The sequence below is a fragment of the Podarcis filfolensis genome (genome assembly GCF_964270895.1).
Source record: "Podarcis filfolensis genome assembly, chromosome: 2".
NCBI classification, from domain to species: Eukaryota; Metazoa; Chordata; class Lepidosauria; order Squamata; family Lacertidae; genus Podarcis; species Podarcis filfolensis.
In genome coordinates this window covers 46,172,422-46,195,595 of record NC_139605.1, presented here as the reverse complement: position 1 = coordinate 46,195,595, position 23,174 = coordinate 46,172,422, and the positions used below count along the sequence as shown (strand labels likewise).

At 42.8% G+C, this 23,174-nt stretch overlaps 1 protein-coding gene and 1 long non-coding RNA gene across 13 annotated transcripts in view; one reads left to right on the top strand and one right to left on the bottom strand.

Annotated features, from left to right (window-relative positions):
* Positions 1-18,517, bottom strand: part of IQSEC1 (IQ motif and Sec7 domain ArfGEF 1) — a 311,515-nt gene extending 292,998 nt beyond the window's left edge. For 5 of the 10 annotated variants that reach the window (XM_083602930.1, XM_083602936.1, XM_083602927.1 and 2 more), the window contains exon 1: positions 17,160-18,288. In XM_083602930.1, coding sequence (XP_083459056.1) covers positions 17,160-17,437 — 278 coding nt within the window. In that variant the 5' untranslated portion in view covers positions 17,438-18,288. Of the gene's footprint in view, positions 1-16,358; positions 16,791-17,159 lie in introns of those variants that run through there. The other 5 variants (XM_083602924.1, XM_083602923.1, XM_083602919.1 and 2 more) reach the window with 5 other exon arrangements.
* Positions 18,518-18,529: 12 nt separating this feature from the next.
* LOC310757669 overlaps positions 18,530-23,174 on the top strand; it is a 56,121-nt gene continuing 51,476 nt past the window's right edge. Inside the window, exons 1-2 of one of the 3 annotated variants that reach the window (XR_014545386.1) lie at positions 18,530-18,663; positions 19,719-19,839. This is a non-coding gene — a long non-coding RNA (uncharacterized lncRNA). Of the gene's footprint in view, positions 18,664-19,126; positions 19,840-23,174 lie in introns of those variants that run through there. The other 2 variants (XR_014545388.1, XR_014545387.1) reach the window with 2 other exon arrangements.

The following is a 23,174-nucleotide window of genomic DNA, read 5'->3' as shown; positions in this document are numbered from 1 at the left end:
ATAGAACTAGAAGTCATACACATCTATTGAAGCTGAATACTGAATGATTCAGAACAAATAAAAGAAAAGTACTTCTTCGCACAGTGCATCGTTAAAACTATGGAACTTGCTCCCACAAGAGGTAGTGATGGCCACCAACCTAGATGGGCTTTAAAACAGGATTACATAAATTCATGTGGAATAAAGCTATCGATGGCTGTTAGCTATGATGGCTATACACTGCTTCCATGATTAGAAACAGCATGCTTCTAAATACCAGTTGATGGGAAGCACAGGAAAGCAGAGTGTAGTTGTGTTCCAGTCCTGCTTGCAGGTTTCCCGCAGACATCTAGTGAGAAGAGGATGCTGGACTAAATTTGCCATTAGACTGATCCAGCAAGCTCTTACGTTCATCTTTGTTGCACAGTTTCTGCCATATGTTGAAAACATACCTTTCTACCCCCGGATTTGACTGTTACGGCACTTTTTGTGAGTTTGTGTGCCCCACCTCTTCTGCTGAATTTATACTGTTGAACTGCTCTACTTCTTTACATAATTGTACCTGGGTATTATATTGCTGCAGCCTGCCCTGGGAGTTTATGGTGATGGGTGGGTAAGAAATCTTACAAATAATTAAACAAACCAATATTAACATCTTATATTCCCAAGTAAAGTGCCTTAAAATCTCATACAAAATGTAACTTTGTTTCTCTTTGAAAGATTTAAGGGAATTAAGATTAAAGAGTAATCTATGGAGATTAAATCCAACAGATAAAAACCATCACATGCAAAGTCTTCATTTCCTTTAAGTAATTTATAAGGCTTACATTCTGGTAGGCTGCTTAGATTTGTTTTATTTTCCTGCCAAGTTGCAAAAGAGTTCCACATTTATTGCTGCAATAAGAATCTTCCTTCCTTTCCTTCCTTGGATCTTACAAAAGATTAAATTTATGATACTTTATCTTCTCTGCGTCATTGTGAATGCAAGTTTATCTGTCCAGTTGCAACAGCACTAAGACAGCTTGAGCAGGAAGCCTTCCAGAATAGTGTTATTTATGCCACCCCACTGACCCGGGGCTTGCTCTCAGACCTACATTTGACTATGCAAAGCAAAGCAACAAAATGGGACGATGAAGTCCTGGGTGAAATACTGAATGCAAAAGCTTCATTATTAAATTTAAGAATGCGCCAAACACATTTGGCGTAACATGGGTTTTACAAAGTCATAATGCTTAGTTCTAGTTAGCAATTTAGCATTAGCTAAAGTTTTTTAACTGTCTAAGGCAGTTCCATATATAGCAGTAATCTAACTAAGGTTAAAGAAGCATCCACGTGTGTAACTGAGGTGACATTATTTTTTATTAATTGCTCATAGGCAATAAATAAAAAACAGTATTGTTATGAGTTTGGCAGGGGAGTGGGCTATATGCCCGAGGCCCTTCTAATTCCTGGAATAGCCAGGCTAGCTTCCTGAGGGGATAAAGGGCCATTAAGGAAACAAAGGGAATGGCTCTGTGCTATATAGCAAATGGATGCCCCCACCTCCCTCAACTGGCTGGTAGTTAAAAAGACAAAGGCAAGAGTTGAGTTATGTGTGCTAAAAGCTGGAAGAGAGGCAGCAGGCTGGGAAGACACAGGGTCAGGGCCATGCCTTATTTCTGCTTGAAACCAAGGATGCAGCGATGGGGGAAGCAAGACCCTCTTGGGGTGTTCAATGCTGTGAATCCCTCCATTGTTGGCTCAGGTTGTATATACATGTAAATAAGACATATATCATAAGTCTCCACTGTGCCTCATTCTGAATGAAACAAATACTCTGGGTAAGAGCTTGGAACCCCTGGAATCTTGCACTGCTTGGAGATTAGGGTGGCAGGCAATAATATATACATAACAACAAAAACAACATCAGTTCCCAATCTGAATGCAATAACTAACAGTACATGAATCTTTATGTAAATATGCAAGGTAAGCCCTCCAAAGGTCCAGAGAGGTAGCCATACAAAATTGAAGTCTATAAGAAATCGTATCTGAAGAAGTGTGCATGCACACGAAAGCTCATACCAAGAACTAACTTAGTTGGTCTTTAAGGTGCTACTGGAAGGAAAAAAAATTTTTGTTTTGACTATGGCAGACCAACACGGCTACCTATCTGTTATAAGAAATATGTTCACTATATTCACTATGTTCAGTAAATAGTTCATTTCCATATAGATCAGGCATAAATGTCAAGACCAATTTAAGTGAAGGCTGCCAATTCTATATTACTATAATTCTTTCTTACAACTAGAATTTAGGATTATCATGGTGGTTCAGGGAAAAACAGTGGAGGAAGGGAAGAGGAACAGCCTCCATTTTGTGTGTGTTGTCCAATTAAACAGTATCCTATAGTTTTCCTTGACTCAGTCAATCTAGCACAGACTGTCATCCTCAATTCTTTTAGTTATGGATCACCCTCTAAAGCAGGGACGTCCAACTCCCAAGAGACTGTGAACTCCGGGGGGGGGGGGTTAGCAGTGATCTACCCATTTTTTCGGGGGGGGAACCCAAAGTTGCTGAGCTCTTTTTTTAGGGGTGGCGAGCCTAAAGTTTTTGAGCTTTTTTGGGGGGTGCCATACTTCAACTGCTTTTGGGGGGAGAGCGTGACATACATCACTTTCTGACTAGTAAACACAGCAACGATAACTCCGTCTTTGCAATCGTGCGTGAATGAAGGACAGAGTGAGGGGGTGGGGCGGATGCTGATGTTCTCCTCCCCCCCCCCGCTATCACCCGGGGATCGACCTGTTGATCGCGGTCAACCACTTCGACATCCCTGCTCTAGAGCATGGATAGCTAACTTGTGACCTTACATCACACATGACTATCAACTAGGGCTGATGCAAATGGGAATCCAACACCTAGAGGACCATAGGCTAGCCACTCCAGCTCTTGATTAACACTTATTCCATTGTTAGTCCACTAAACAACATGCTACATGCTTCAGAATGTGTTCCAAATAGGTTATAAATGGCAGCAAATGCATATTCCTAGAATGTCAATGCTGGAGAACAGCTCTAGAGGAGACTGCTTTAGATTTTCATACAATCAGAGTGACAGAGAATTAATTTTCTAAAGATGGCAGGACTTTAATCCCTTCCTTACCTAGTGAAAAAGCAGTGGTAAAAAGAGACATTGGCTTTAACCTCCAAGATCTACTTCTCTTCTGCAACCTACAATGGCAGTGACAACACACTTCAATTGTGACCTGAGTGTTAAGCTTGCATGTGGGAAGCCCAGCTTCACACTTTTATAAAGAACATTATGTGGCCTTGAACTAGTCACAATCTCCACTTTAACCTACATCACAGAGTGTTATGTACTGAAGTTCTCACCCTGGGCCAGCAGGGGGATACTGCAGATAGTTTTTACTCAGGTCCACATATGCAAATAAGGGATCGAAAGTGACGTTCAGTGATTGGATAGTTACAGAAAGTTGTTACAGTTACGTTGTACTGGAGCTCTATATAAGCAGGCTGGCTGAACCCTTAAGTTCAGTTCTGTTCTGGCCTGTGAATAAACAAGAGCTGTTGAAGAATCGCTGTGTCGTCTGATATGTTCACCCACAACTTAACGCAAAGATGTACTTTATGAGCTCATCAGAAGATACCATTAGAAAACATATCCTTTAAGCCAATTGTAAATAAAGCATAGTTAGAAAAGTTGGTCTTACATCATGCTGACTTACCTTTCAAATTACTGAACTGAACTTAATAACACTTCCTCCCCCCCCCATATCCTAATCTGAGTTAGCAATATTTAAAATAGGCTTGGAAAAGAAAGAAAATATTCTCAACCTATTATCTAAAGCACCTCAGTAGGCTACACCATGCAAAATGAAACCTAAAACAGAATCACCCACTCACATTACAATTTATAACGTATTATAATAAAATCAGTTCAAAATGATGGAATATTGCTGGTGAAACCAGCAGAGGGAGCATGAATCAGTGATTCATAAAAATAATACAGCAAGTGCTGTATTACTAACTATGGTTGTATACATATTGAACTAAAAATTTACCAGTTACAAATTGAACTGCAGCCCAGCAATACATACAAATCTGAGTTATTTCAATAGAATCTAACCCTGTGCAACCGAGCACAGGATTGCAGGCTAAAATGCCAATTAGTTCACATTTTGAAAACTCTCCATAGAATACACAATTTAAAACACAGCGTGCATTATCCGAGATTTGACACTGGCAAACTCCATTTTACTGCCATTTAGACCGAACCCAGAACATACAAGAGTTCTGATTATGACTTGACCGACTGTTATGAGAACATCTTTGTACTTGTATTATTCAAGTTATTTCTACAAAACCCTATGCCAAGCCAGCTTTCTTTCCTTTTGGATAAGAAAAACTGATGGGCAAAGACTGTTTTCTAAACAAAACTGTAGAGCAAGATAATAGACCAAGGTCTCTTATCAATGAGAAATTTTGGACAGGAAGCAGGGGAAAATGCTCTCTTATGCATGCTTTAATGAGACACTATACACTAGGTTTTCAATCTTATTGCTGTGCTCTACTGCATAAAGACTGTAAGAGTATTGTTTCCATAGAAGGCTCAGATAGGCGCCCCAGCTGTAATCCTCAACACTGTTAGACTGCTTAGATCCCATTGACTTCAACTGGGATTTAAATAATTGGCTTGTGGATTTCAGTCCATTACAAGTTATTGGCTATGAACTGTGCCCATTACTCCAGCCTACACAAGACTTTCTGGCAAGCTTACTTTCCCATTACTACTACACATGCTGTTGTAATCCTTCTAGGAATGTTTTTTCTTGCCCCTTGGGATCCCTGCCATGACCCTTGCTTGTACTGAATATAGTTCAATGGCCAACAATGTAAACCCATTTGGCCATTAAATGACTAAAGCCTTCCTGGTTTCAAATAGCATCTATTAAGACCACTTTTTTTTTTGTACTGCTGGATTGCAACAAGAATTTAATAATTCATCACATTTTAAATTTAATAATTTACTTCCCTTGGCAGCATCCATTTAAAAAAGTAGTTTGAGATCTCTCACTCTCTGCACTGCATTCACCATCTGCCATTAAAAGAATTTGTTCCCTAAAGATAGGTTCCTTAGAGTCAGACATGTTTTGTTGATCTGACTACAGAGTTTTCAGAAACAAGCCTGAGCTTGTTTTTACTAAAATACTTTATCCCAAATGGCTTTGGGAGGTCTGCATCTCTGAACAGGAATGCCAATTACACTCAGCTATTAAAATCAAGAGATCTGGCCTGTGAGATTCCACAGCTTTAGTTGTTCTCTTAAAGCGAAACACTTTATTTGATTTAATCACTACATCTGACAGTCAATCATTTGCAAATCTGGAGTCCAGTTCATTTGCAACTCCTCTAACATGGGTTGCCATTACAGTCATATCTCGGGATGAATACGCTTCAGGTTGAGCATTTTTGGGTTGTGCTCCACGGCGACCCGGAAGTAACAGAACGCGTTACTTCCGGGTTTCGCCACTCGTGCAGACGCTCAAAATGCCATCACGCGCATGCACGGAAGCGGTGAAATGTGACCCGTGCATGTGCGTGTTACGTTCGCTTCAGGATGCGAATGGGGCTCTGGAACGGATCCCGTTTGCATCCAGAGGTACCACTGTACAAACTTGCTCTCCTATAGCTGGCTCCTATGCATCACCAGTAATAAGGAATGTTTGCATCATATGCACAAGCCAGATCATGTGGTTACCTGCAATGCATCAGTAGTCCCAACAGAGGATGAGAGCTTGCATGCCAAATATCCACATGATACGCACCTTATGATTTAATATGTAGGAGCAAGTAATTGAGGGGCAACCACAATGCAGAAGGTAGTGTACATATTGGATCTAGGAAAGCAAGTTCAAAAGTATAAAAATACTGGAATCACTGGCAGCATGGATCAATTTGCTTTTATTAAAAGTCTCACTGTATATTCATTCCCCAGGATCCAGGGAAAGTATTGTTTTGCACTGGTTTCTAGCCTACTTTCCCCATATTTGAAGTGCATTGTAGAGTAATAGCATATCACAAAAAGTTAAAGCAGATCAATTAAAAGATACCACATTTTCTATCTTGCCACTCAGTTAAATCAGTTTGATTTGTAGGAGTTGCTCTACTCAGCACTGAAGGACAAATGGATGTTTATACTGGAAGAAAGGGTATTGCAACAAACAAACAAAAAGATATAGCTTTCAGTATCTTTTAACAAGGGTCATTCTGCTAAATTGTTTTCTGAAGTACAGTTTTCCCTTTATCAGCTTCTTACGTATACTGGCATCAGTAACCCACATTGTACATTAACTTAAACATTAGCTGAACACTGCAGATATGCAACACATATTGAATTAATTAGTCTCACAGGATTCTTCAAGTTCTCACTCTAAAAATTTGCCTAACTACTTAGTCAAACATACTTTTCAATGTCAATCAGGTGATATAATATTAATACTCAAACAGGGTAATTTGCCAGAACATTATCCATGTTAAATGGGTGTGTTTTCTTTGAAAACCATGTCATATGAAAAAATCACAAGAGGGAATAAAAAGACTTATGATAAAAGCAGGGCTACCAAGAAGTAACCTAGAGTCCAGGTGGAAACATAATTTTCAGGCTCGTTCTGTTGTGGGTATCGTGTATGAAGGTACAGAACAGGCTCTTGATTGCTGAGTAAACAAATAACACTTTGCTTTGTTTAATACGTACATCTTACATAATTCTATTATTACTAGCATCAACTAGTGACGTTAACTGTAACTGCACTTCCTTTGGAACTACCAGATTCCATGTATTTTAGGGCTCTCATCCTGTAGACCCATGTGCTACCTCATGACATTTTGGACAACATATTTAGGTACATGAAATATTGACATAATAAATGTACTACATTTTAATAATGTAAATTACACTTTAATAAGGCATACTAATGAAGATAAATTCATTAACAGCCGGTTTGCCTATATAGTGAATCAGCATTCAAGGAGCTCTAACCATCTGGCAGGCACAGAGGAAGATAAAATAAATTTATCTACTTTACCTAACCCACTTTACTGAAATGCAAAAGAAATACTTTGCTTCAGGACATTATTACAAGTCATTGTAGTAACTATAAATGTGTTTTACAGTTACTAACATTAAGAGCAGAAATTATAAAACATCTGCATAATTCAAACAAAACACCCTTTATTGCAACAATTAATGAAGCATCTCTTACCCAAAACAGGTAGCCTTAGTGAGTTACTTCTTCCTTCCTTTCATTTCAGTGAACCTATTATTATAATAATTGTTAGTAGAGACTACCTAGCAATCTTACTTTCTGTCAAAAGCATAATAATAATACTTTCTTGTCCTATGGTAGATCTTAGGTGATCCTCTCTCATTGGGATGAGGAACCACTGGCATTCAACTGAAATAATAAATCAATACAGATGGTATTGATAAGCACTTGTAAGTTCTGTTGATTTTAAAGGGAGAAAAAGACTTAAGTACATATTTAATTATCCCTCAAAAACAGGACTTGCATATACTTTCTTTTGCCTCAATTGTGCTCAGCATGTTGAGCTAAATTTTGAATATTTCACAATTAAGTTATAACTGATAACATTGTTTTTTATAATTTTGACAGGTTTTTAATAGCAATATTGACCTTTAGATTACTTTCTGAATCAATGGATTTGATCTGGACATGCCATTCTGCAAACAAAAATGGCTTCTTACATTTGTGGACTATCACACAGCTGAGGTGACTGCAGAAGTAAGAGGCAATTTTCATTAACTCCCCCTTTCTCCAGTGCCACCCCACTATACTGGAGGGTCCTCCAACTTTCTTGATGAAATTTTCAGGGGTTTCCTGGGATGATGACAGAGTTTGTGAAAATTGCCTTTTGCAGCATAGCATCCCATGAGCAGAACCCAATAGGTTTCTGGCATCTTTTAAATGTCCCCTACCCTACACAGGGGACAGACCTGGCTTCACCTCTTAGGAGAGAAGACACAATATGACTTGAGTTGTAGTAATGCTATTGCTAGAAAGTTTGATTCATTCATTTTTAAGCATATACGCACACAGTGGAAAGTAACATTCATTTCCTCAGCCTGCTATGCCATCTCACTGTTAATGTAGTGCGAGGCCTCTCAGACTGTCAGTAATACTAGCACTTAGTACTAATGGTGAGATGTGAACCACAAACTAATTTTATAAGCCTCGAGGCATTCTTTAGACGAGGATGTCATTAAATTAATTTTAAAGGTACTGATTCATAAGCGTCAGTTGAGTCAGGCAACACCAATCTTTGTGCTTCACACCGCACGCCTCAGTCATACTCAGTGCCATATATACAGTGTCAAAGCTTCCATTTCTACGTATTATAAAAGTGTTATTTGCTCCAAACGTGATCAAGCCGTCTCTTTTTATTTAGAAGAGGCAGGAAGAAATGGAGTGGTAAAAAGTGAAGGAAAATTATCAGTTTCTTTTAGTAAAGAGCCTTTACTTAGAACCAATTTGTGTGTGTTGATCTGAATTCTCTCAACATGAAAACCGACAAAGTTACCAGAAGGAGTTTCTTGAGGAAACAGACCTTTTCATCTTGCAGAAACCTATCAAGTCACCAACAGTGCTTGAAATTTGTACGTTAAAAATTACAACACAGTTTCGTAATAAAACTACAGAGTCTTAACCTTTTCCCCAAACATTTATAAAATATATTGTGACATTAACAGAATAGGTCCAATTCAATACAAAACAAGCCTTATTTTCCAATATTCAGTATGTTATACCATTAAAGAAGTTGTAGATTGTCAAATGCTTTGCTGTAATCTAATTTCCCCAGTTCTAGGTAAACTAGATTGACCGAAAATTATGCTTCAGCTCCCGAGGAGCCTCTACTGTTATTGCTCTATATTAGATCATTACTCCTAATGAAGGTTTACAATCAGCTAGTCCATCAGCATCTCCCTTTGTTTATTGTGAAGTTAGTTTTATAGCCATTTACTTACTACATTTGAACGAAGTGAAGCAGGACTGAAAGTAGTTTGGGATATTGTCTGCCTACTGAAACTTCCCCAAGAGAGCAAAGAATTGTAACTATTTACCATACTTTACCATACTATTTGGGGGGACTCAAATTTAAGAATATGGGGGAGGTGGCGCAGAGTTGTTGAGATTGTTAAAGGGGGGATTGCCAAAAATCGCTCACCCGCATGCACAGCAAAATCCACCTCTCATCAGTCCCCACGCCGGCACAAGCTGCCAATCGCCCGCCCAATTGCTACAGCATCAGCCAATCAACACCACCCATTGACACAGCAACCAATAACACGCACAACAGCCACTAACAGCCGCGGCAGAAACCAATCAAATGTCCACCCTATGCACTACCCATGTATGAGACGACCCCCATTTTTTTGCATGATTTTTAAAGAAAAAAACCTAGTCATACACGGAAAAGTAAAGTAACTGCCTTCAGTTAACTGTCCTTCTGTCAAGAAACACATGACTAGGTCAAGCAGCTGGTCTCTTCCATCAAATATTTTCAAAAACTGGAATTTAAAAATAGGAAGCAAAGAATTTGACGTGAGGCAGATTGAAGTCTATTTGGGGATGCCAATTCCCCTACCAATTTTTAGATAAAATATTCTACCTTGTTCCTCCCCATTCTACTCCAAGCTTACATTTATTAAAAATGTAAATAAGGTAGGACATTATCAGGATTTCAAAGGTGGAATTGACAGCTGGAGGAATTTCCGAAAAGTGGTGCTTTGTCTTGGAGCGTAGGCAAGTCAATCTAAAAAATTGTGTTTTGGTAAAAAGAAGAAGAAGAAGAAGAGGAAAGTGGTTTTTACTTTTTGAAATATGGCAACCCTAAGATAAGGTCCACTTTTAGCTCATAATTATTTTTAGGGGGGGGATTCTCAAGTTTTGAGGCTTCCATTGTCCTCCATCTTTTGCAAGGTGCTTCAAATCACTTTAGAAACTCAGTGGCTATGTGAATCAGCTTACCTTATCATTTTGAGTTGGTAATGAGTGGTACATGTGCTTTTCTCTCTATTAAACATTTATCCAGAATTCTGCAGACTCCTCAGCCACTTGTATTTCCTGGTCTGGAAAAGTCCCATGGAAGGCTTTCTTCACGAAGTCTTCCCCTGACTTTTAGTTGAAGCACAGGAAGCCAAGGATGCTGGATATGCAATACACTCAAAGAATTTGTTTTTTAAGTAAAGCGCCTCTTAACTTTCAAGGAACTATTTCTGCACTGATATCTTTAGAAGAAAAAGTCTTAACGTCTTTCTTTTTCTTTTTAAACTCCCAGGTACACCTTTCCACCTTCCTGTACTTATATGAAACCCCATGGAGGGGTTTTAAACCTCTCTTGCCCATTATTTAAGTGAACGTTGGATGGTTAATGTAGATACCAGAGAGGCGGATGCAGTAAGATAGGAGCATTTTGGTCCATGCTGGGTTTGCATTCAAAGTAATGTCCGAAGCAAAGGTCATGTTGCGTTTCCTTATGTGAAACCATCCATAGTATGATATAAACCGAGAGAAAACTCACTATCAGACTCAAGTTTCAGAGAAGCAGCTATATTAGTCTGTAGACCGCAAAAAGGGCAAAACAAGCGAACTGATTTCCTCAAAAATAATTGCATCTGATGTAACATTGGATGATCTGCAAGTATTAAGATCTGTGATGTCTCAGTCACACAAACAAATCATTATCAGAAGTTGTGTTAATCAAGTAATGAATATGCATGCATGAACCAGCTGGGGACGGGCTGATATTGGTGGGGCAGCACTGCACTTTCTTTAATGGATCAGCCCCCTCTGCTAATCAGCAATGTGCAATCAGCTTTTCAGAAGTGTTCGGCTCCATTCTGGCATTTAAGCTGAGCAAGTACTTCGAAGCATGCCGAGAATCTCCTGCCAAGCATAAAGGGAGCCAGAAGACACTCACTTTTGGCAAACCAACTAGTATTTAGCTAGGGAACCATGAAATGCAGCTATGAAGAGTCTTAAGCAGTAATAATAATTTATCTGACGTCCTACCGTTTCATCTCCTAAATTGCTTTAGGGCCATTTGGAAGAAATAGTTTGCGCTGATCAACTCTACCCTTCAAGTCTGCAACTTCAAGCAACTTTTTGAACTAACATCCACATTGCAAGCAATTGGACTTCCACACGTACATTTATTGGGGGCCGTATCAGAACAGAAGTAAGGCTAAAGTTCCCAAACTAAAGACCAGTGGACATCACCTGTCAACCAAGATCATTTTAACTGAAGATGCTGCAGACTGAACCCAAACCTTCTACATTCATTCACCATATATCTGTTCAACATCTCTGGCAAGAATAGGATTCTCTTTTCACAATTTATGGCAGGAAGGTATCGTATCCTTTTTATTTACGGTGTCACAGTAACATGTAAACATAAAACAACACTTTCCTTCTCTCCAGAATCCCAATAATGGGAAGTCAGTAGTATTACTCTTTATTTCCTTTATGATATATTGGGATGGAGAATTCTTGTCCATTCCTTTCCACTCAGAGACTGCCTTATACCTCAGTGGGAATTATGAGGGACTATTATAGCTAGAATCAATTTAAATGCCAAGAAAGAGTATAACAGCTCTCTCCCTACTGCTCTGACTCCAGCCTAGAAAAGTTCAGTCAAAAAGAAAATTCCCATGTTGTTACAGGTTCCAACAACAGAATCTTTCTTGTCTTAGAATATAGTACAGTGGTACCTCTAGTTGTGGACACAATCTGTTCCAGGGTGTCGTTCGCACCCCGTAAAGTCCACAACTAGAGCGCTGCTTCTGCGCAAGCGCGGAGCGGAATAGAGTGATTCTGCGCATGTGCGAAGCGCGCAGAACGCTTCTGCGCATGCAGCGAAACCTGGAGGTATACACTTCCGGGTCTGCCATGTTTGCAACCCGAAAAGCCGCAACGTGAAGCAAACGCAACAAGAGGTATGACTGTAAACTGCTTCCTGCTAACTTACAAGGCATGATGGCAGTATTGCTTTTGAGAGAAAGGCCCTGGACCTAGTTGCAAAGGGCTGGTGGTGAGGCCTTGGGGGGGGGAGCACTAGTTTTCTATAGTTGAGAAAATAATCCTCTTGCCCCATCACACTTGAGATTACTCAACTCTGTTCAAGCAGTCAGTGCATGGAGTGAGGATGAATGTTGTATCAGTGTACTGAAGTATTCCCTGCTTTAAATTTTTTTTTTAAATGAGACTATGGAAACATGCTCATTTAATTGCTTGCCTATCTCTCCCCCACCACTACACACACACAAACACACACGAAGTCCTTTGGACATGCAAATTGCTAGTTCTGAAAAATCTTGCAGGACCTTATTGTTTTTCTAGCGACTATAAAATCCTCTTTGCCTCCAAAAGCACTATACATTTCTTTGTAAGATATGTCCATAAGTTCGTTCTCGTTTTCAGAATTTCCTGTTTTTAATTTATTTATTACATTTATACACTACCTTAATTTTCCAATGATCTCAAGGTAGTGCACATGCTTCTCCTCCTCCCCATTTAATCCTCACAACAACCCTTTGAGGTAGGTTAGGCTAAGAGATGGTGACTGGCTCAATGTCACCCAGCGAGCTTTATGGCTGAGTGGGGATTCAATCCCTGCTCTTCCAGATCCTAGTCCAACACTCTAACCATTACACCACCCTGGCTCTTTTAAATGAACTGGGAACAATGTACACATGCCTCATAAGAACCTGTGATCTAACTAGGGACCACATTTTTAATGAATGGAACCAATGCTGTTGTTTCCACCAACACTTTTTCCACTTTGATGCATCAGAGCAAGATGCTTCCTGCTGGGACCACCTCCCATTTGACTTGTCTCTTCCCAGAACTGACTCTTGAATCAAGCCATTATGTAATTTCATTATAAAACACTATGGAAGAGTTGATACCAAAATCTGCCCATTCCTTCTCTTAAATCATCTTCTAAATGGCAAATTTTCTAATGCCTTAAATGCTTTGGTAGAAAGACAGAGTAAAAATGTTGTAAAATAAATAAATAAATTCTTACCTACCCACATGTACCACTGCATGCTGTAATATATTTATGTATGTCTCTTGTGCATGCATTTTCTCAAGGGGGGGGGGGGGAATAAGTGAAAGGAAAGGGAATCTGAGGCATGAAAAAGGTACACCAGTTCAAATATTATTATCAGGAATTCTTCCATGGGGGCGGAATATTAAGACAGTAGATGCGTGACTCAGGGTAAAGCCAATACACAGAAGAATAATGAAATCAACTTGGGAAGCAACTGTAGAAGCAGCCAATAAAAATTGATGGGGCTATGGTTGCTCCCATGCTTACACCCTGTATCTGGGATAACCAGCTTTTTTAAGGGACCATGGACCAAATTTCTCCAGCGTTGAAAACCACATTACAGTAGTGGATAGGGCTGGACCCAAAAGTAGGCAGGTCAACACACACAAAAAAAGATATTCCCCATATATTTAATTCTTTAACAACTCCACTTAAGTTCCACTGTCCATTTTCACCACACAATTTTTCAAAATTTTCACGTTTTCTCCAGCACCTTTTCTGTCTGAAAGCTCATTAAAAGCCTGCAAGTTAACATTAACGAACAGGTGACCTGCAAGTCCTGAATCACAGTTATTGAAAGCATCAAACTTCAAAATGCAATTGCATCCTAAAAATGCATGTATGCGCCTGAAAAGCATATAGACATTGCAGCATATTTGCAAGAAACACAAGTCTACTTCTTTTCTAAGATAAGCATTCCCTTTGCTTTGATCTTCTTCCAGGTGAAGGGGCTACAGTTATACAGTTTGCACAACATCAAAATCATTTCCCATTTAGCTCCTCCCCACTGAGAAGAGGGGAAGGAGGGAATCCAGAGAGCCAGCTGAATGCAGTGAGGAGTTCCCATTCCTGCCCTAGATGGAATATGCAGAACGCATCAGATGGTGGGGCACTCTCATTTTAGGTGAGCTTCTAACAGCTGACACTGAAAGTGGGAAGCTCCTAGAAGTTTAAGATTGCTCAGTAAGGCAGATGATGGCTTGTTGAGACCCAGAAGAGAACCAGATTTTCCTTCCCAAAACTTAGCAATCTTACCATGATGCCTTCACACTGCATTCCTATCCACCCCCCCCCCCGAGTTTCTACGTGTTGGACAGGACTGCAGAAGCCTGGCAATCTGGACTTTCCCATTGAGCTCTTCAGACTATACCTCAGAACGATTATAACTATTCCATAAATATCCCAGATTAATTCTGATCCCAACATCAAATCCACTTAAGAGACTTAAAAAGACCGAGTCGTCAAGGCCATAGCTCAGAGGCTGCTCCCTTAGCAAGTCAAGAGAAATACCTTATCAAATCATAGTAAATGATTTCTAGCATGTCACTTGGCAAGACGGAACCTGGGGTGTGGAGGGGGGCTATCTGAGCCCATCTCAAGGTCTCCAACCCAGTCTTTTTATACAAGGAACTCTCAGCTGCTAGATTAGAAGGATTTCATTTAAATTTAGTTTTGAAAACAGTCCTCTTGTTATGAAAGCAAGATATTTTCTTCCCTGCCAGCAGGCACATGCCCTTTCAACTGATGAAGGAGCTGCCCTGACACACCCATTGGCATATTCCATTATTATTATTATTATTATTTTGTATGTTTCAAACCATTTTATCATTTCTGGTCCATTTGTTTTAAAGCTACTGGTAACACACTTTCTTCGAAGTTGTATTTTCTAAATTGAATAGCACTGCCCTGCATAATTAAAGAAAGCATGTCACCCTATCTAATTGGGGGGGTGTCATTATCATGGGGGGAATTGGATACGAGCATTGACAAGATTCAAAATATGAACAAGAAGTCTCTTAAACACATTTCTACACTGTGCAGTTTAAACACACAGCCTGCCAAACAGAGCTGAGCTGTGGGGACCGAATAACACATGGTAACAAGAGCAGAGTGTCGTTTTAGATAATCCACTATAACCTAACTCCCTGGTTGAAATCAGCTCTGCACATAAGCAATTGACACTATCCCTTTGAGTTCATTCTTTTAAAATGGTATCTGCACACAAACACAAACACAAAGATTATGACCTGTGTAAGTAATGTATAATTTTAGTAATATATCCATGCAACCAAGTAGTTTAACCAAAAGCTTTTGTATGCTGCAGGAATGTAAATAACTACTTGATAATCTGTCCTTGATAAATGCGTATTGCTGTCTCTACAGGACATTTGGAACACCACACTCCGTGTATATAAACCTTAGTACAAGAAAGCCTTCACTTTCTTTGCAAGGTTCCAACTACATACCAAAGAGCCCTCTTAGTCAATTATTAGTTTACATCAATTTATTGTGTAATTCTACCCAAGTTAAAAATAATTGTGGCATTGAGCATACATTCTAAAGGATAACATACAGTGATTAGTTTTAAATTATGTGCACGTGTGTCACACAACAGGTGCCATATCAGAAGGCACTTTCTGCCTTCTCACTCTGAAGGGGATGCCTCTTTTTAAGATGCCATCAAACATTGGTCACCACCATTACAATAAACACTTTAACACAAATAGTTAATTAGATATATGATCTAAAATCAATTGTGAAGACACCATTTATCAGTCACAAGGTTTTAATTCAATTTACCTCAGCAATGGGGAACTTGTGTCCTTCCAGATGTTGTTGGACTCCCTCCCCCCCCAAAAAAAAACTTCCATCAGCTGCAGCAACCAGCCAGTGTTGATGAAAGCTGGAAGCCAACCACAACTTGGAAGACATGTGTTCCCAGGTCCTCATTCTGGGGTAAATCAATGAACCAATGCAGACCCAGAAAGCAGAAATATTCTTCTCCAAATCTACTTTCTTCCTTACTATACTGCAACTAACCAAGCAGCTAGCTATAAAAGTTTGATGAGGAAGGGGGTTTTTTTTAAGAGCTTCCAAAAGTTTATCATGAACCATAAAAGCCAAGCCTGATACCAAGAGCCAGATAACCAATGTCTTAAACATTTCAATCTGTGAAGGTAAGAAAGAAATGGGCTTTTCCATTCCTACTTAAATTCTATTTTAAGCAGGTAAAGAGAGAGAGTCGGGCATGTGTAGTTCTTTAACTACTACTGAATTGGCCTTACTTTAAGCAGTAATGCATTTAAGCAGGTCCCCATGCACAGTGAGCAGTACATGATTAATTAAAGATTAAAGCACTCTGTAAATAGACTCAGGATTGAGAGCAAACAGGTTTCCAAAGATCAACAAGTTTAGATTTGAACTAGTCACAGTTTGGAAGGGGGTGGCCACCTGCCAATGTTTACTGACCGTCATTCTGTCAGTTTCAGGATCAGCAGCTCCTCCTCACTCCACCTCCCGAGTCACCAACCAAACGCCACTAAGCACACTGCCTCGTTCTGGACTAGAGGCACAGCCCCTTCTCCTGAACTAGGAAGCACCGGCGGGATTCTGCACATTCCTTTCCCAAACATCTCTCCCTCTCGGAAGCCCCCTAGATCCAGGAACATATGACCAGCGCTAGGGCAGTTTTGTTTTCACCCCGCAGCCAAGCTCCGCAAGACTCGAGGCTCTAACTCCAGAGTAATCCCGTCGGCCCTGGTGGGCAACAAATCTGAATTTAGTCGGAGGCTGCAGCTTTCAGCCAGTCTTGCTGCTGAAGCGAAATAAGACTGGGTGGATGACAGAGAACTGCGCGCTGCTTTGCCTCCTCCTAGTTCTGCTCGCATCTATCAGAAGTCAAGAACAAGGACGAACCAAGTAAAAGCAGATACCTAAGCACAAAAGGAACCGGGGGGGGGGTGTCGATTCCGCAGAAGTCGTAGCCACACAACCTGCCTCACTCCTTGCGTTTGTCCCACGACCCTCGGGGCAGAGAGAACGGAGGCCAAGTACCCTCCAGTAGCGCCGTAGGTAACCAAACCGCCTTGGGTACCTACCTCGGACCTGCAACCTCTCACCCACTGCAAACATTCCCTGGCTATACCGCACCACAGTTGCTCCAAGATGCGCTTGTGCGTTTGGCAAAGCCGGCCAACGGACGGGTTTGTACACTCTGCTTCCACCACCCCGCGTCCCCAAGGCGTCCCTTGCAAGCCCCCGCTTCCTTACTTCTCATCCTTGGCGTTCTCCTGGAGGTCCCCCGGCGGCGGCAAGGCGGGCAGGGCCGCGTGCTGCTGTTGCAGGAGCAGCAGCCTGCATGTGGCCAGGTGCCGCTGGTGCTCGTCCTGCAGGCGGGCGTTCTCGTGATACAGCTTGGCCACTTGCTGCTCGAGCTCGTCTATCCGGAGCTTCTGCTTCTCCAGCAGCTCCTGCTGCGTCTCGATGATCTTGTTGAGCTCCTTGAGGTACTCCGCCGCCTTGCTCGGGTTCTCCGCCGGGGTCTCCATGGCCCCAGCCAGCCCGGCTGCCCGCCACGCACCTCGGCGGGCCCCGGGGGCCGGCCAAAGCGCCGAGAGGGCCGGCGGCAGCGGCGCCGCCCGGACGCTCAGCTCGGCTGCGCGAACAAGCCAAGCCGAGCCAAGGCACCAGTCCGGCTACACCTTTTCCCGCCCAGTCGCAAGTCCGCTTCTCGGCTAGGGAGCGCCGACGCAGCTGCTCGTACTTCGAGCCGCCATTGCCCACGGGCCCTCCTACGGCTCCCGGCCGGGCTCGCTGCTCTCGCTGCGCCTACACCCAGAGGGTCCGGCTATTGCGCGGCTGTGGCGCGCGGGGCTTCCGCTTCTCCACTTAAGGCAACCGCCGCCGGCTCGCTTCCTGCTCCTCCTCGCCAACAAAACCCCAGGAAAAGTCTCCGCGGACAACCCCGTGCTTCGCTCGAGGCTAGTTTCCTTCACCTCCGCCGCTTCCCTCGTTAACTCCTCCTGGTCGGTCGGTCTCTCTCTCCCCTCTTGCTTGCCACCCCCCTCCCGGTCTTCCGCTCACGCAGGCGCTTTCTCCGCTTCTCCCGTCGCTGCTCTTCTTAAGCAGCAACAGCCGCTTCCCTACGCGCGCCAGTGCGCGGGGTCCTGCGTGGAGTTTGCAAAGTGCCGCCGCTCCCTGACTGGGCGTCGCGCGGCTTGGCGGACTCTGGGGAGGAGCTGGTCTTGGCGAGCGGCTCCTCGCAGCGCCCCGCTGCCTCCTGCTGACTAACTGATTGAGCCGCCGCTGCCGCCGCGGCGTCCTCCTCCCCGGGCCGCCGGGCAGGCGAGTCAGTCAGAGCGCTTCTCTCCCTCTCTCTTTCCCCTTCTCTCTCCCACACACAAACACATACACGCCCCGGAACGGCTGAGAAGCAGGCTCCAGAGGGGCAGGGAGGAGGAGGAGGGACGGCTGGTGATAGCTGCAGGACGGGCTGCGACAGCGGGGGCCTGTGCGCCTGGGAGGGGTGGAGATATGCCCCGGGGGAGCGGCGCCCTCGGGGGGGAAGCGAGCGAGCCAGCGGCGGGTCGCCTCAGAGCTGCTCCTGTTTTGGCGGGAACGCGCGAGGAGCCCCGTGGAGCGGCACCTTCGCGGGCGGGCAGGTGGGCTGGAGAGAGGGCAGCGCCCCGCTCCTCCCCCACCTCGCGCCCCGCTCCGAACTGGGCGGCATCTCTGCGAAACTGACGGGCAGCCCAGCCAGGCAGAAGCCCCTCAGGTAAGCGGGGTGGCGGGAGGTTACTGCGCGCGCACGCGTGTGCAGAAAGCGAAGTGTGTTTGGGATTACGAGGGGCGAGTTCTTTCCCTTCCTTTAAAAAATGTTTTAGTCCCCGTTTTGCTCGGAGCCCCCACCGAGCTGGCCGACCACAAATCCCAGCAGCGACGGGAGTTTGGTTTTTGTGCTCTCCCGCCCGCCAAATCAACCACGTCTGCAGGCAGCTTGCCGACCACCATGCTCCTGTTTCTCTCTCTCAATTTCTCCTCCTCTGGTAGCGCTGAACTTGCCCTGCTGCTGCTCCTGGATTTCATAAGAGAATATTGAATTTCTGAGGAAAGGAGGGAGGGGTGCGATGGCATGAGGGAGAAGCCGATTGCTAATGCCTCAGCGGGCGGGCGCGCGCTCTTCTCCCCCTCCGCCCGCCCCGCTCCCCTCCTTCCCCCGGGAGGAGAGAGAGAGAAGCGGGGATGTTATGGAGAGCGATGGGGCTGACAGAAGGCTGCTGCTGCCAAGAGCCGAGGCTGTTTTGAAAACATCGCCACCCGGCGCTCCAGGCGGCGGCTCTCTAGCCATATGCCTGGAGTGACGCTTCCTCTGGTTGGCAACGGCTGGCTAGCAAAGCAGCAACCTGCCTCGCCTCGGAGTGGGAATACTCCCCTCCACGCACAAGCACCAACACTCGCACCCTCGTAGTGGGAACGCTGCATCCTCAGCCGAGGCTGCATCAGGTTGGAGGGAGAGAGAGAGAGAGAGGAGCTCATGTGGGGAATCTTTTGGCAGCGGACCAACGCTCTGACTGAAGAGGTTATCGAAAACAAGCTGGCTTGGGGAGTTGGAAAAAAAGAGTGAGGAAGTATGTTAGCCAAAGGGAGCTGGCAGGCAGGAAGTGCGACCCCTTGATTGTTTTCTTCGTTTCTTTCCTCTTCCTAATCACCTCCCCCCCCCCATCTCTTCTTCACAATCACTTCCCCTAAGTTTCTTAATTTTTACTGATACTCAAATGCCGCAGTAGCTTTTGCCGCTTCGCTAATTTCACTGCCCCCTCTTCTGCAAAGTCAGCTCCTCTGGAACCTGGGCTGCAATTCTTGCTAACACTTGACAGAATAGGCAGCTTGACTGAAGAGAGTGATTCAGCACCGGAGGTGACCCGAGGGCAGCTGATAGCAGAGCGAGGAGGTAAGGACTTCCTCCCCCCTCCCCATCCCCACAACATTCACACACCTCCAGAACACTCCTTCCACCGCAGGCCCATTGACTTTCATGTGGTTGCTCTGGAGCAAATGGGCTGTAAATAGCTGCCTTCAAAATTATCTTTAGAAAAATATATAATCTGTGAATGTTTCATGAAAGTATATCTAGCATTTCAAATTGCCTTTTCCACTTCACTGTTGTATAAAAGGAAACTAAGCTAAAAAACAACAACAAATGGACTCCAGTATTGAGCTATAGAATTTTTCTGTAGTCATACTTTTAACTCCCAAAGGTTATCAACACGTTTTAACATGAACATGGGTTTCTTAACCAAAGCATGCTGTAAACAGAACTATGTTATCTGCTGTATCTGTCCTCCTAGAGGATATATGTAGCCTCCAACTTAACAGGGTGCAAGCCAAAAAGGATAAATATGCTGCCTAAAATTATTCACTGGGTGATGTCAAGATTTTGATAGAAAATATCAAATCCCAACATATTTCATGTTCTGTGCTCTTCAATGGACATTTGCAATAAATAAAGGATGAAAGGTTTGCTTCCATTCCTTAGGTTTTGTTGAAATAGCCTTATCGGGTGTGCATAATTGGGTTTGACTTATCTGAAATAATTACTGACCTTGCATTCTAGCTGGGCAAGTATCCTTCCAACACTTACAGTGTGAATCTGGGCATGAGTTCAGTGGGGCTTACTACTGTTGACAAGTTTTCGTTAGAATGAGGCTTCATATTCTGAACATGCCTCATAACTGCAGCAAAATCTTTCACTTTTTCTGATCTGAGACCCTCCTTTAACCAAACATGTTAAGATCCTCTCTTTTTTAGCATATAATTGTATGGTGGCAGTGCTGCTGTTTCAACCCACCTTAGATCAGAATCTTACCAGGTACTGGGTCCCAACCTACAAGATGAAGACCAATGGTCTGCATCAAATACGTGAAATTTTATCTTGGGTTTCTGGTTGCAGAGTGAGGAAAGGAAATTGTCAAAACTGAGGTCAGAAGTAAATGATATGCCAGAATATCTGTGTTAACAGATTTGTGAATATTTGTGAATAACCCCACTGATGATAATGTTTATATTTTTCTACAATTTGTGTCCTGACCTTTCTGGAAAACACATCATGCTTTAAAAAAAGCTTGTACCATAATCCATTTAGGTGTTAAAGTACCACAAGACTTCTTGTTCTACTCCCCCCCCCTTTATCTCTGCTGGGATATTTTTAATTTTCTTTTTGCAGACTCCATGGAGTGAGTTTTACAGGTTTGTATCCAGCAAAGTCATTCCATTAGCACAAGGAGCTTTGCCTGTGTGATGAGACTTCCTGTTTCTGCATGCCCTTGGTGCCCCCCAATCTGCTCTGGAGTGTTGGAGTAACCCTCAGAGTAGATGTAGGGGCCTGCAGGGAGAGGAAGGCTCATTGTGAAGACATAAGAAGAAGACATTGTGAAGACATAAGAAGAGGCTGCGGGATCAGGCTAGTAGCTCATCTAGTCCAGCATCCTGTTCTCATAGGAACCAGCCAGATGCCCATGGAAAGCCCAATAGCAGAACCTGAGTGCAACAGCAATTTCCTTACTTGTCATCCCAGCATCTGTCATAAAGAGGCATGCTGCCTCTGACAATAGAGGATATAGCCATTGTAGCTAGTGTGCAGAAGTCCTTGCACTAATGGGATGACTTTGTTGAATACTACCCTTGGTTTATATGCTCCTACAATTTTGTGCTTAGGTTACTCTAATGTGAAATAGTCATTGATGGTGCTATTTAAATTAGAATATTATTTTTTTTAACGACAGTATTTTAATAGATCAGTTGGAATAAAAAGACTTAAATGCACTGATTTCAGTGGGTGTACTATGGTAAATATTGGATACCACCCTATTGTTCTTTGGAATGCTTCCCCAATAGGGGTTCAGCAGGCACAGTTCCTTTCTTTAGAGGGGAAAAATAACCAAGTTATTTTTGCAGCTGTTCTGCCTGCTTTGGTCATGTGATGCTTAGCAGCATAAGGAGAATATTTGAGTTAAGACTATTGGGATTTTTTAGATTTCCTTTTTGACTTGAATTATTTTAGTTTGTTTTTATTATAAACTGGCTTGGGAGGTCTTGTGGTTAAAAGGTTTCCTATAAAGATAGGAAATCAATATTGATGGGGCAATGTCTTTTAAAGTTGCTGCCTCTCTCTCTTTTTGGTAAGTATTCTGTGCCTTTAACTATCTTGCTTAATCACAAGAAACATTTTCTTTTCCCAGGAACTGAGTCCTTATTTGAATATTCAAACCAAACCCCTTTACTTTTCAAAGTCATGTTATTTGTTTTCTTTTAGGAGCATCCAACACAGACCATAATAAACATCTCTCTTAGATATTTTCCATCTGCCTGTTAAGAACTTCCCCCACTTTCTACTCTCTGGGGATATCAGGAATAGCATCTACAGAGCAGAGTTCATTAACAGGTTAATTAGGTTAACTTGTCAGTCAAGGATAGCTACTTTCCCTTGGCTGGACAGAATCACCTCAAAACGCCTCTCTTAAGAAACAGGAAAAATAAAGCATTGTGTAAACTGGCTTAAAGGTTCTCTAAGAACAGCCTCTGGTTTGCTGGATGCTGCTGGGTTCCTGCCTGCAGTGTTTAGAGAGAAATCACAATTCTTCCCAGGAGCTTTAAACAGCCTATTCACTTCATTGCACCAGATGAATTAAGAAAGCTTGCCAACTAGGAGGGAGAAAGAGCATATTTATAGCATCAGTATCGCATTCAAGTTCTGTTCGCACAAAAGCCAATTGCAAGCTGCCTGTGAATGAAGATGCAGGGAATTGACTCTGGCCAGTTAGACAAACAGGAAATTTCAAATCAAACCTGATTAAATAAGAAATCTTAAAATGTTGTTTTTGATTACTTGCAGTAAGGCATACTTATGGCTCTAGCCTTGTCAATTCCCTGACAATGAGCAGAAGAGATTCATCCTTACATAAGGCAGTTCTCAGAAATCTAGGTCTTTTGGATTACTTAGAATATGTTGTATCTCCCCCCCCCCCCCCCGCCGGGATAACTTTGGGCATTTTTTTTAAAGTAATCTTTAGAACTCTTATCCTTAACACTACTTGAGTAGCATGGGTGTAGCGAGGATTTATTTTAGGGGGAGGGCAGGCATTATGTTGGGGGGGGAGAACCAAGTTATCTGCAACACAATGGTCAGTTAGTTAAGTATTTTTATTTATTTACTTGATTTGGGTGGGGCAGCTGCACCCCCTGGCTATGCCCATGTATTAGGTAAAGGTAAAGGGACCCCTGACCATT